Genomic DNA, 13,685 nt, shown 5'->3' with positions numbered 1-13,685 from the left:
CTTCAAGTATGTTTTAGTAAGCTGAATTCATGTAAGTTAGACTCGGCGTTTATGTTACACGTTTGTCTTGAAGGTAAGAACTCTCCACGTAGTATTGGTGGTGATTTTGATGATTGTTGCCAGGAGGCGATTCCATTAGATAATTACTATGGGGTTCTATACCACTCTATACGTCTATGCGATATTTTCGCCTTTTGATGCCAACACTGAAACGAATTAAAATCATATAATTGTATACCAATTAAATTTTCATTGTAATCATAGCAAAATAGACTATATTTAGCCATCACTTACTAACATGCACCGATTTGACACTTCATGTTATATGGGATTTTTTACGCAGTACGAAACAAAAGCTTTACATAACTTTTTACATATGTGGAATTTGCGTTGTAGGAGTGTCTTCTGTGGAGGTGAATGTGTGATTGCTCATCCTTTAAAATACTAGCTGGGGTTTCATTTAGTTGATTATTTTGGTTTTGAATGCGCTTGCCCTAATATATATATATATATATATATATATATATATATATATATATATATATATATACATATATATATGTATATAATATTCAATATAATAATATATATACATATATATGTATATATATTAACTTATTATGTATATAGTATGTGTTTTAATTTATTATGTATATGTATCAACTTATTATGTATATATAGTAATTTATTATGTATATATTACTTTATTATGTGTGTATACTAATTTATATTGCCACAAGGTTTATAGATAGTGCCAAGTTTCTACTTGCTTGCAATTTGCGAATCTGAGATTAAAATATTCTGCATAATCATAGAATTATAACTTCTGGAACGTTGACTTACCAGATTAAAAAGAGAATTATCAAAATATTCTAATAACATTTTACATTTGTATAATTATTTTGTAATTAAATATCATTGCTGCAATCGTAATATTCCAATAAACCTGTGGTAAACTCCTTCAATTTTTAACCAATTTTTTCCTTTTTAAAGTGTTGTAGAAATACATGTCAAATAATGTTGTAGAATTCATTTAAAAAACCTTTAAATTCTTTTTTATATAGCTATCTGGTTTCCACATTTGTAATTAATAAATTTAGAAGTTGTTTCTCCTTTATGTGGGAATTGTCATCTCCTTCATAGTCAAATTTTTTGTATGTTTTTTAGATGGATTTGATGAGCAGCTGGCTCGTCATTTCGCACATCTGTTTGTTCGAGACACGATATCTCTGTTCAAAGAGAAGGTTGGCAGCTATGATGATACGGATACAGACCACTTTGAGAACATACAGTCTACCAACTGGCAAACCATGAGGTAACACACATTTGTGATTTCAGTCAATCTAACCTGAGGTTATTTTAAATTCATTTTATTTATTTTAAAAGTACTTTATTACCTCTGTCAATCTGTTAGCTTTCTACTCAGCTTACTTGAATGTTTCATATTCTGAGCTTACTAAATTATTGTAAAACCTCTATTTGAAAGCCATGGCGCTCTATTTTTCAACCCTTCCTTTATAGTGACCCTTTATTAGAGATGACATTCAAATAAAGGGTGACGTTGTATTTTGCAATTGCTTCGGCAGAATATTTGGAGGATAAGTTAAACCGTTTTACCGGTGAAATGAATGTCGTCTCTATTTTACTTTCTCTTTTGGGCAGTTTGGCAAGTTTGCTAGCTTACCTCCAACTTTTCGTAGATCACTATAAAAATATGCATGGGAGGCTGATACATGTCTCTACCAGTTGATATCTATTGCTTGCAATTAACCTACTATTATCGCATAGTCCACTTTACAATCTGTTAGCACTTTCAAGTTTTTATTTCATTCTATAAAATGTGAAGGCATATTTTCATTTTATAACTACATTTACCAATGTTGCATAAAAGCTCATTGCACTCATTGATATGTTTGCTATAGTTTGCAGCCAAAACTGGCTTTTTATGTGCAATCGAAAAAGAGTTACGAGCGTAGAGCTATTGTAAGCCGAGTTCAGATAACTGTTATGATGCTATCAAATGCTATAAATCTGCAAGTTTATAAGTTATATAATAATAATCTATTGAATGCTGCAAATATATATATTCAAGAATAAGTAACATAAACAAACCATATTCATAATAGGATACACTCAAAAACAAAAATTGACATTTTTAAAACAAAAAATATTAGCATCGTCTCGCATCTGCCAGTTGCGTTCTGATTGTTGCCTTAGTTTGAAACCATTTCATCTTCTTCTGGCTGTTCCACAGGGTTTTCTGACATCAACTCTTCTTCTGCACAGCTGAGCTAGTCGATATTAGTGCCTAAACAATCTTTTAGCAGGGCTAAACTTCTATGCGATGCAATTTACACTTCTAGCACAAATAAAGAGAAACCACATGTAATCAGAATAGGCTCAACGTTTTTGCCTCAAAATATGTAGTAGCACAAATTCAATCGTAAATGCGCAATTTCTTTTTGCATACATCGAAGTATCAAGACTGTGTTAAACGAGGAACTACTATTAGCCTGATACAGTTACTAACTATTTCTATGGTGTTGCATTTAAAGTTTTAACGAAAAAATTTAAAGACTTGGAGTTAGAAACCAGACTTTGATACGGACAGAAACAACGAATGAAATAATTGTTATTGATGTGATCAAGTCATTATTAGTATGGTTTTGCGAACACTTTTCTACTGATCACACTACACTTGCTATTATGGGTTCATAAAGATAAAGAATGTCAAATGGTCACGCTCAAGTAGAAGTAGTGTTCAATTAAAGGGTGGTGCTCTATCTTTCAACCCTTTTATAGCCGCGCTCACATAGAGGTTGGGTTAAAATACTGGTTTTACAGTAGATGTAGATTTTATAATGCAGACCAGTGAATTTGGAGTCATTTTTGCGTCATGCTTTGTAGTGTAGTTATCCCATTGGATGTTAGAAAGTTTCCTTGTGCTGGGAATCCCCTTCCTGTCAAGAGTTGATCTCTAGTCGCTTGCGCTATCATGCTTAGGCTCAAGTTATCTTCTCATGGATTCAATTACTTTATTGGGCAGCCTGGTCAAAGTTTTTTTCAGATGGATAAACTATTCAAGAGCCTCAGCTAGTATAATCACTGGCTGTTTTTAGACACTGCAAGACATTTCACTTGAGTTCATTCCGTTATAGGTTTAAGCCTCCCCCTGCTAACAGCAGCATCGGATGGAGGGTCGAGTTCAGGCCCACCGAATGTCAGCTGACAGACTTTGAAAATGCTGCCTTCACAGTCTTTGTTGTTATGCTAACTAGAGTCATCCTCTCCTACAATCTTAATCTTCTCATTCCCATCTCTAAGGTTGATGAAAATGTCAAGCGTGCTCAGAAGCGGGATGCTGTACTCACTGAAAAGTAGGTCAGATGTGTAGTTGCCCGAGTGGCTGCTTTTTATTGCAAGGTTATATATTCCAAGAGTTTGTACAATTATTTAGAATTTGTGTATGTCAGTGCGTAGTGATGTCACTGTCCAGAATTGCTAAGGACATTTTATGCTAATGAAAGCTTTGCATACATATAGATAGATATGATCTCTATTCACTGATCCCCAGTCAATGCTGTTCAAAACAAATTGAACCATAAGAGACAAATTATAAAGAATAGTAAATTAATATTATGCATATTAGAAGGAAAAACTTTTTTACATCACTCTGTTCTATAATGTGGGTTGGTAAGGTGTTGGTGCCTTGTATGAGGTGTAGTGGATTTCTTGGGGAAGTGGAAATGCAATGGATGATCAGGCAGATTGGAGCTACGACTTGAGTATTTCGAACAGCAACTATCTAAAAACACAGTTTGCTGCTTAGTATTAAGGGCATTTAGACACCGATCTGTCCATACCAGGGTAGCATAACTCTAAAACATAATTTTTGAAAGCACTCGAATTTTCTTTATCAGTCGTTGATGTAAAAGCAATGCTCGAACTTACTGCATCATTGTTGATTCTTGTGACTGCCTAAGCAAGTTGTTAATAGTTGTGATGGAAACTGTCAGAAGCTTATGCGAAGTGAGATTTAGTTGTATTTCACCCGTTATATGAACGATTGATATATCATCAAGTCTCGTCTTTCAGGTTCTACTTCAGGACGAATGTGACGACGAGCTGCTCCCCTCCAGACGCTAGTGAGTGCGTCAAAAAGGGCCAATGTCCTGGCATTGTTGTCGGTAATACTGATAGGAAGCTATCATCATCTGAGTCCTGTCCTTATGCATTTCAGGTTCGACTATTTTCATTTTTTATTAAAAAAGAAATTGATTTGAGAGCCTATGACTTTTGCACGGAATGTTGCATGATAGTCTATTAATTATTAAGCTGCAAAAATTTTCACATCTTGACGAACAATCAGTCGGGGTGCGAACTCATGAGGAGTGTGAGCTGTTGTCTGCTGGGTGCAAGAATCGATTGTGAATACGAAGAAAGTGTATTTGTTGTCCCAACAACTTGCCTATTGTAATCTGGATTTTCAAATATCATTTCAAATCCGGAAATGGTAAAAGTTCACAAGTCAACCGAGTTTGTTGCACACAAGTTCTTACCGAATGTTGAATGCATATGAAAGATGGAAACGTCATTCGCGGATGATGCGCAAAATGCCTGGCAAACGACTTCATTTTAAGCATTGTTTACGCTCAAGCCGTTGTTCTTATTTCGATTTGAGCGCAAAAGGTTCCAATTCACTGCTATGACCTTTATGACCTTTGGCATTGCAATCTTTATATTTTTTAACAAAGCTTCCGCCTTAATCCGCATCATGCAAATGTCCATCAAAACATCTCACAATAACTTAACGTGCGCACAACTCCAAATCTGTGTTATCCGTGTCATGGAAACATGGTTATAATCATATGCATGCATAGACACAAACATGCATATGCACATTTAGTCTACTGCGGTGTATCGCTGCCTCTTTACTGCAGGAGTTGACCATCAATGAGATTATGAATGGCAAGGAGGATAAGTTCACAGGCCTCATACCATTTATAAGGGACTACATGGACAACATTGAAGTGGACGTGGACACTCGATGCTCTGTTAGCAGATATCTTGATTTCCTCAGCAAGCGAGCTTCTGGGGAGCTCATGACTACTGCCAAGTAAGTGTGTTAGTCAGACTGGTAGACCGACACTCTTATACCTGCACCAATTGTAAAAACTAATAATAATAAATTATAAAAAAGCTTGTAAGTTTTGGTTAATATATTTTTGTATATTTCAACATGAAAATAAACTGTTTTGTGTTTGTGATAATTAGAAACATTTATTTTATGAAGGACTGTGTGCGTGGAGGGCTGTGGAATGAGGTTCTTATATAACTAGAAGTCTGTTTTAGTCCCAGTATCACTCATTCTGAAAATCGTCAGATGTGAAATAAATCACCATTACACGATTATATCATTTATGCGATTGGCCCTATCTCTTTAAATGGGTACGGTTTTTAAATGTTTACCTTGAAAATAGCCACCATTTAAAGTTTCATATTGTTAATTTGTTAATAGCATACATTAACAAAATATAAATTTTGTATACTATAAATTTAATACAATTTTAATTAATAATTGTATATATATTACAAATTATACAATTATATAATAATTGCATAATTTGTAATTATGCAATTATATAATAATTATATAATTTATAATATTATATAAATATAAATTTGTCCCACGACCAAACGAGCAGAGCGAATGTTTGAGAGTTTTATGATAAATGCATGTGCATACAACTCACGAAAATTATTCATCAACAACGTCGCAAACCCTTGTACCGAAATCTCATCAACAAATTTAACCATTTATGTGTAGAGTCATTTAAGTATAATAACGATACAAAACACATAAAAACATATTTAAATATGTTACCAAGTTTTGAAAATTGTCGACATATTCCTAAACCTTACCCATCTGATTGGATTATACACAATAGACAGATTAATTTGGCCAAAAATCGTTATTAAAACTTGCCAAGCCTTGCTTTTATCAAAATTAAGACCGGCAAATGAACCGCCGAGCGACAGAGAATAGAACCATTAAGTCATGCGCATTTCACGAAAGAATAACATGCACATTTGATCAGACTATGGCATTGTCGAAGGTTTCTGTAATTAACGTAGAAGTACAGAAATCGTTTCTTTTTTGCTGATTTCAAAGTAACTGACATTTTGGAAACTTTTGAGTACTTTAGTATTCTAACTGATGTCCAAAGCAGTGAAAGTAAAGGAAATGACGATGATGTTTTTTTCTAACGATTCTTATGAGATTATTACAATATTTAATTATAAGTTTGGATGACTATTGAAGTGTTATAGTCACACTAACAACATCGATGATGGGCAATATATTACTGTTATTATTTTTTCTAAATAGTTTTGTTAAACGGGATAAATATTCCTACAAGAATAAATACGTGTCTGGACCATGACTATTGAAGTGTTATAGTCACACTAACAACATCGATGATGGGCAATATGTTACTGTTATTATTTTTTCTAAATAGTTTTGTTAAATGTGATAAATATTCCTACAAGAATAAATACGTGTCTGGACCGTATAACCATTAATTTTCATAACCACATTATTGTGTCAGGCACGTCGTACACACCATTAAGTGATCATCTACCAACTTTCATTAACATTGATAGCCCTTCACGTTTTTTGAATATTTTTGACAGCGGAAGCTTTTCATTTCGGGATTACAAAAAATTTAAGGAGAACTCGTTTTTGAGAGATTTGGCAGACCTTGACTGGAACCATTTGTTAAACAACCAATTAACACTAGATGAAAAATATGATACCTTCTTACAAAATTTGTTAGATGTTTGTAATACTCATGCACCCACTAAATCTTTTAACTCGCAGTCACAGGCGAAACACCAGAAGAGAAAAGCTTGGATTACAACAGAGGTTTTAGACTTGATAAGAAGAAAAAATTATCTATAGTATATCGCAGGACATTAAATTTTCCGTTAAACATGAACTTAATAAACAAATACAAAAAAAATTAGGAACAAACTAACAACAGCTCTACGGCTTTCTAAATCCAAATATTTTGAAGAGAAGCTTAGGGCTGCCTCTAATGCTAAACACATTATGGAATGTTGTTAATCAGGAATTAGGAAAAAGCACTGTAACATCACCGGTGCCTAAATTAATTATTGACAATCAAAACCAGGTTTTAGAAGATGAAAAAGGTATTGTCGACCATTTCAACAGTTATTTTGTAAATGTTGGACCCAACTTAGCTAAAGCGTTTGGTAATATTTTTTAAGAAGAAAAAATACTATTACAAAGTAATCTGTCAAATCCAGAGTTTCAATTTAAAAAAGTTGATATCACCGAGGTGAAAGCATATTTGTAAGATTTAAATATAAAAAAAGCAACTGGCTTAGATAATATTCCAGCAAAGCTCTTAAAGCTTGCTTGTTCCTCCATTTGCAATCCTTTGACAAAATTAATTAATGAATCTTTAGAAATTGGCCAAATCCCAAAATCTCTTAAAATAGCCAAAAAGTAAAACCTTTATTTAAAAAAGGTTCAGTAAAGCTTTGTTCAAATTATCGGCCTATTTCGATACTGCCTGTCATAAGCAAAATACTGGAAAAGATCGTGAACACACAAATAATGCAGTATTTAGAAAGTAATAATTTGATTCATGAGAACCAGTTTGGATTTCGGAAAAATAAAAACACTGCACTAGCTCTTACTCAATTCACAAATCAAATTTTAAAAGCATTTAATGATGGGAAAACCGTACTTGGAGTCTATCTTGATTTTAGTAAAGCCTTTGATACCCTTGATCACCAAATTCTTTTATATAAGCTGAAACGGCTAAAGTTTAGTTCAAATTCTATTAAATGGATGGAAAACTTTCTTTCTCAACGAAAGCAAGTCACCATTATTGGACAATCTTTTTCTGATGAACTAAGCATTACATGTGGTGTTTCTCAGGGATCCATACTTGGCCCTACACTTTTTTTAATTTATATTAACGATTTACCAAACATTTTAACAGTTTTTACTCCCATCTTGTATGCCTATGATACAAGCTTGTTTTTAGAATCCGAAGACTTAGATGAGCAAAATTCTGCAGTAAATAATGAACTGAATAAAATCCAAAAATGGTGGACTATGAATAAACTAACATTAAATGTAGACAAAACTAACTTTATGATATTAAAAAACCATTAAAATAAATTCCCTAGGACCGCTTTAACTTTGCATGGTAAAATTTTAAACCAAGTCGAAATTGTAACATTTCTTGGTGTTCACATTGATACAAATTTATCATGGAAGGATCACATAGACAAACTTTTTAATAGCGTTAGACCTTTGTTAGGACTCTTATATAAATGCTCAAGTTATTTACCCCAACAAAATTTTGGTTTTAATTTACAACGCATTTATTCATTCTAAATTCAGTTACTGTATTGAGGCTTGGGGGAACGCCCCAGGTAAATACTTAAACAAACTCCAATTTCTACAAAAACGAGTTCTCAGGATTTTACATAAAAAACCTAAATTAGAACACACCCTCCCACTTTTTCAAAATTTTCAATTTTGACTGTGAATAAACTCTATAAATTTCGAACTCACATCGCGTCTCATCAATTATTCTACAGCCTTGAATCACATCGCATTCATCAATATCCCACTCGCTGCTCTTTCTTAAATCTAAAGCTACCTCTCTCTAAATCTGCTTCGGGTCATCGCAGAATGTCATACCAGCAGTCAGCACAATAGAACGCTCTGCCTGATGAACTGCGTAGGGTTGTGAGTGGGCTCACTTTTAGACGTGCCCTCAAGCTGTACCTGTTGAGCGGTGACTAAATAGTTTCTGGCTGCTGGCTGTTAACTTGTGGCCCAGCGCATTGACTAGCAATGCTACTGCACAGTTTGGGCCTCATCATTATTTCATTTTTGTTCTTTTTTCTGTTCTCATACCTTTTGATGAAATAAAACAAACAAACAGATTTTCTAAAAATTTATATATCACAACTTCTTGATATTGTTAGCTATGACGTTTTGAAATGTAAACAAAATTGTGCATTGGTTTTCTATTATTACTGTATTACTATATTAATAATATTGGTTATTCTAATAATATCAGTACATTTTACTTCTAATATTGTATTTCTCCTATTGCAGGGGGAGAGATATAAACATACAATCTTTTCCTTTCATTATTGCTGTTTGTCATGACTAAACACTTTTTTAAATAGATTTTCTAAAAATCTATATAAATATCACCATTTCTTGATATTGTTAGCTATGACATTTTGAAATGTACACAAAATTGTGCATTGGTTTTCAATTATTACTAGAAATTCCACTGTCATACAGCCCATGGCCAAAGTGATATTGGAAAAAAGAAAGGGTACTGATGGTTGAGAAATGCAATATTAGCAGTCAAATGACACTGCAGTGCAATAGGATAACTGCAATGGTAGCTGTAATGTACTGAGTGTGGGTGTTATTATATACAACAAACAGCAATAATGAAAGGAAACGATTATATGTTTATATCTCTTCCCCTGCAATAGGAGAAATGCAATATTGGACAATATTAGAAGTAAAATACACTGATATTATTAGAATAACCAATATTATTAATATAGTAATAATATAAAACCAATGCACAATTTTGTTTACATTTCAAAACGTCATAGCTAGCAATATCAAGAAGTATCAAGGAGAATATCCAAACTTATAATTAACTATTGTAATAATCTGATAAGAATCGTTAAAAAAAATTATCATCGTCATTTCCTTTACTTTCACTGCTTTGTACATCAGTTAGAATACCAAAGTACTCAAAAGTTTCCAAAATGTCAGTTACTTTGAAATTGGCAAAAAAGAAACGATTTCTGTACTTCTACGTTAATTACAGAGACCTTCAGCAATTCAACAATGCTATAGACTGGTGAAATGTGCATGTTATTTTTTCGTGAAATGCACACGACTTAATTGTTCTCTTTTCTGTCGCTCGGCATTTCGTTTGCCGGTCTTAATGTTGATAAAAGTAAGGCTTGGCCAGTTTTAATAATGATTTTCGGCCAAATTAATCTGTCTATTTGTGTATAATCCGATCAGATGGGTAAGGTTTAGGAATATGTCAACAATTTTCAAAGACTTAGTAACATATTCAAATAGACTTGTATGTGTTTTGTATCGCTATTATACTTTAACGACTTCACACAAAATGGGTTAAGTTTGTTGATGAGATTTCGATACAAGGGTTTGCGACGTTGTTGATGAATAATTTTCGTAAGTTGTGTGCACATGCATTTATCATAAAAACTCCCAAACATTCGCTCCGCTCGTTTGTTCATGGGATAATATTTTGCTAATACATGTTAATTTTTGTTTTAAAATGCTAATTTTTATTTCTGAATGTATTATGAACATGGTTGGTTTATGTCACTTGTTCTTGAATACATACTGTATTTGTAGCATTTGATAGGTTCTCATTATTATATAAATTTGCCGGTTTATCGTATATTATTTGATAGCATCACTGTGGTAATCTAAACCCTGCTTGCAATGGATCGACACTCATAACTCCTATTTTACATAAAAACCAGCTTTGGTTGCAAGCTGTAGCAAACGTATTGATAAGTGCAGTGAGCTTTTATGCAACCTTATTAAATATGCCTTCAAATTTAGAATGAAGCAACAAATTTAAAAGCTCCAACAAATTGCAATGCAGGCTATAAGATCATCGTAGGTTAATTACAAGCAATAGATAGTCACTGGTAAAGATAATTCTCGCTTTCCAATGCATATTTATTTAGAGATCTACGACAAGTTGGAGGTAAGTTAGCAAATTTCTGGCATTCAAAAGGGTTAATTTCGTACTGCCCGAAGGAGAGTGCAAAATGTAGGCGACATTCATTTTGCCCGTGAAAGGGTTAAATTTATCTTCCTAATATTCTTACAAGGTGTTTGAAAAACTCAACACCACCCTTTATTTGAACGCCACCTCTAATAAAGCCATCTCTAAAGAAGAATTGAAAATTGGAGCATCATGGTGTTCAAATAAATGTTTTATGGTAATAGAGATATACATCGTTTTCTAGTCCAAGTGTGGCAAGAGAGAAAACTATATTTTTAAGGCGACCTATGGAACTCATTATTCAAATCAAATTTGAGAACTTGCGCCGACTTAACGCTTTTTGGTATATGGAAGTTCTCACATAATACAAGGCAAAAACTTTACATAAATTCCCATAAATTAAAAAAAATTGTTAAGTAGAATATACGTTATCGGAGCCTCTACCATAAATAGATTTATTAATACTTGTTCAGTCATTTCTGAAAACAGTACACTACAGCAAACATGCTAGTTTGAAATGGCTCATTGCAGCTGGTGGTTTGTTCATACATTCGCACAAACTTATTGTTTTCAGACTCTGTCCTGTTTTGTGTGCTGTAATAGACTTGTGTTTAGTTCCATCATGAAATTTGTCGTACCTGTTGTCTCTATCATTTACAACTGCTTGGCGCTTTTTATAAAATTGTCAGACTGTTTGCATATATCTGTTATTGCAGAGTAAACAGGTGTTGGCTACTGCTTGCATATCTTTCAAATGCATTGTAGGTACTTGCGAGAGTTTGTTCGCAACCATCCTGATTATAAGCACGATTCTGTCATCTCTGAAGAGGTACGCTCTAACCATTGTAATGTTGTTTTGCTATACTGTAGGGCTACACAAAATCTTTCACTCTAAATAAGATACTCACTGCAGTTTAGCAGATGTGCAATGGCATATAATAATGTTGGTGCATAAAGAGTTGTCTTCTTTTCTAAATACTCTGCAGGGTAATATTATTCACCAAGTTATACTTTGCGAAAGCAGTCTTTTCATGCATTTTCACGGACTATTTCATTTGTGGAGGAACACATGAGCAAACAAATTAATCCGTGAATCCAGCTAGCAATAGAGTGCAAAACCTTCACAAGTGTTATAGCACATGTTTAACTTCATGTAAGACGTTTATATTCTACATGTAATCGTATTTACAAATAAAATCATATATGTACCATAATGTCTAAATCAAAATCATCATTGCCGATTTCACCAACTTTAGTATTTGAAGCTGTTAGAGGTGAATTCACGGTGGTAAAACTGCAAGAACGACTTTTGACGACATGCTGAATTTCAAAGAAATTGTGACAACCTTGAATAAGTTTGTAAGGAATTACGATGCATTAGCAATGGGTGCAATACTAATCCCTGGAGACGGTTACAAAAAGGCTAGGAACTCAGCTATGTTTACTGGCTTTGCCAAGCAACTAGTTTTTAATTTTCTGTAGTCTATAAGTTGAGTCTATGGTCTATTGTATTCTATGAGTTGAATATTTTATGAGTTGAGCATTCTATGATTGGAGTATTCTATGAGTTGAGTATTCTATGAGTCGAGTATTCTATGAGTCGAGTATTCTATGAGTCGAGTATTCTATGAGTCGAGTATTCTATGAGTCGAGTATTCTATGAGTTGAGAGTATTCTATGAGTTGAGAGTATTCTATGAGTTGAGAGTATTCTATGAGTTGAGAGTATTCTATGAGTTGAGAGTATTCTATGAGTTGAGTATTCTATGAGTTGAGTATTCCATGAGTTGAGTATTCTATGGGTTGAGTATTCTATGGGTTGAGTATTCTATGAGTTGAGTATTATATGGGTTGAGTATTTTATGAGTTGAGTATTTTATGAGTTGAGTATTATATGGGTTGAGTATTATATGAGTTGAGTATTCTATGAGTTGAGTATTTTGTGAGTTGAGTATTCTATGAGTTGAGTGTTCTATGAGTTGAGTATTCTATGAGTTGAGTATTCTATGAGTTGAGTATTCTATGAGTTGAGTATTTTATGAGTTGAGTATTCTTTGAGTTGAGTATTTTATGAGTTGAGTATTCTTTGAGTATTCTGTTTTCATACTCTAGATCAACTATGACCTGCTCAAGAGGTGTGACCATATCTCCAAGGGTCTGGTTCCATGCCCTGAACTTCTGCTAGCCAAGGAGTCCAAGTCTAGGTCGGATATACCTAAGGCTGTTCTTGTTGCTTCTACAGCTGATCGTAAGACACGGAAAGGCTCTCGGTCAAGATCAAGGTCGCGCACCCCAAGTCCGAGCAAATCTGTTGTTTAGGTAAGTGAAGCAAATGCTTTCAACACTTTTTAATGTGTTTCAGTTTGTTATGAGCACTGCAATTGATTTAATACTATTAAAATTATTTACTATAATAAGATCTGTCTCTGTCTGTCTGAAGCAAAAGTTAGAAGTTGGAAAAAAATTGCATTCAACTGGATTCGAACTCACAGCATTCAGTTGGGTAGACTGACACTCTAGCGCCTACGTTTCCATGAATCGCGCCTATGAATCCAGCTCCTACTGGAATAATTACGAGCATAGTTGTTCTTTGTGCTTTATCGGCACACTTGACAATCTCGCACAACACACGAGACTACCAGGGTGCTAGTGATATTAAAAGATTTCATCTTGTCAATGTGAAGAATAGAATATAAATTATTCAGACAACTACAACAGCGATCATCAAGACACCGCAAACGAAAACTTATTACAAAATTATTAAAATTGACGGATTTTGTTGCTTTTTTAAATTGGTCAGTGCTATATTGCGATCCAAATCACTCATTTCCTT

General features: G+C 33.7%; 1 protein-coding gene across 1 annotated transcript in view; it reads left to right on the top strand.

Annotated features, from left to right (window-relative positions):
* Positions 1-13,171, top strand: part of LOC137407833 (glutamate--cysteine ligase catalytic subunit-like) — a 30,012-nt gene extending 16,841 nt beyond the window's left edge. The window contains exons 9-14 of the mRNA XM_068094213.1: positions 1,168-1,315; positions 3,159-3,377; positions 4,096-4,240; positions 4,941-5,116; positions 11,619-11,682; positions 12,965-13,171. Of these exons, the coding sequence (XP_067950314.1) occupies positions 1,168-1,315; positions 3,159-3,377; positions 4,096-4,240; positions 4,941-5,116; positions 11,619-11,682; positions 12,965-13,171 (959 nt within the window). The remainder of the gene's footprint in view (positions 1-1,167; positions 1,316-3,158; positions 3,378-4,095; positions 4,241-4,940; positions 5,117-11,618; positions 11,683-12,964) is intronic.
* Positions 13,172-13,685: the final 514 nt, after the last annotated feature.

The sequence above is a fragment of the Watersipora subatra genome, chromosome 11 (genome assembly GCF_963576615.1).
Source record: "Watersipora subatra chromosome 11, tzWatSuba1.1, whole genome shotgun sequence".
NCBI classification, from domain to species: Eukaryota; Metazoa; Bryozoa; class Gymnolaemata; order Cheilostomatida; family Watersiporidae; genus Watersipora; species Watersipora subatra.
The sequence above is the reverse complement of the archived record's forward strand: the minus strand, read 5'-3'. Positions and strand labels throughout refer to the sequence as shown.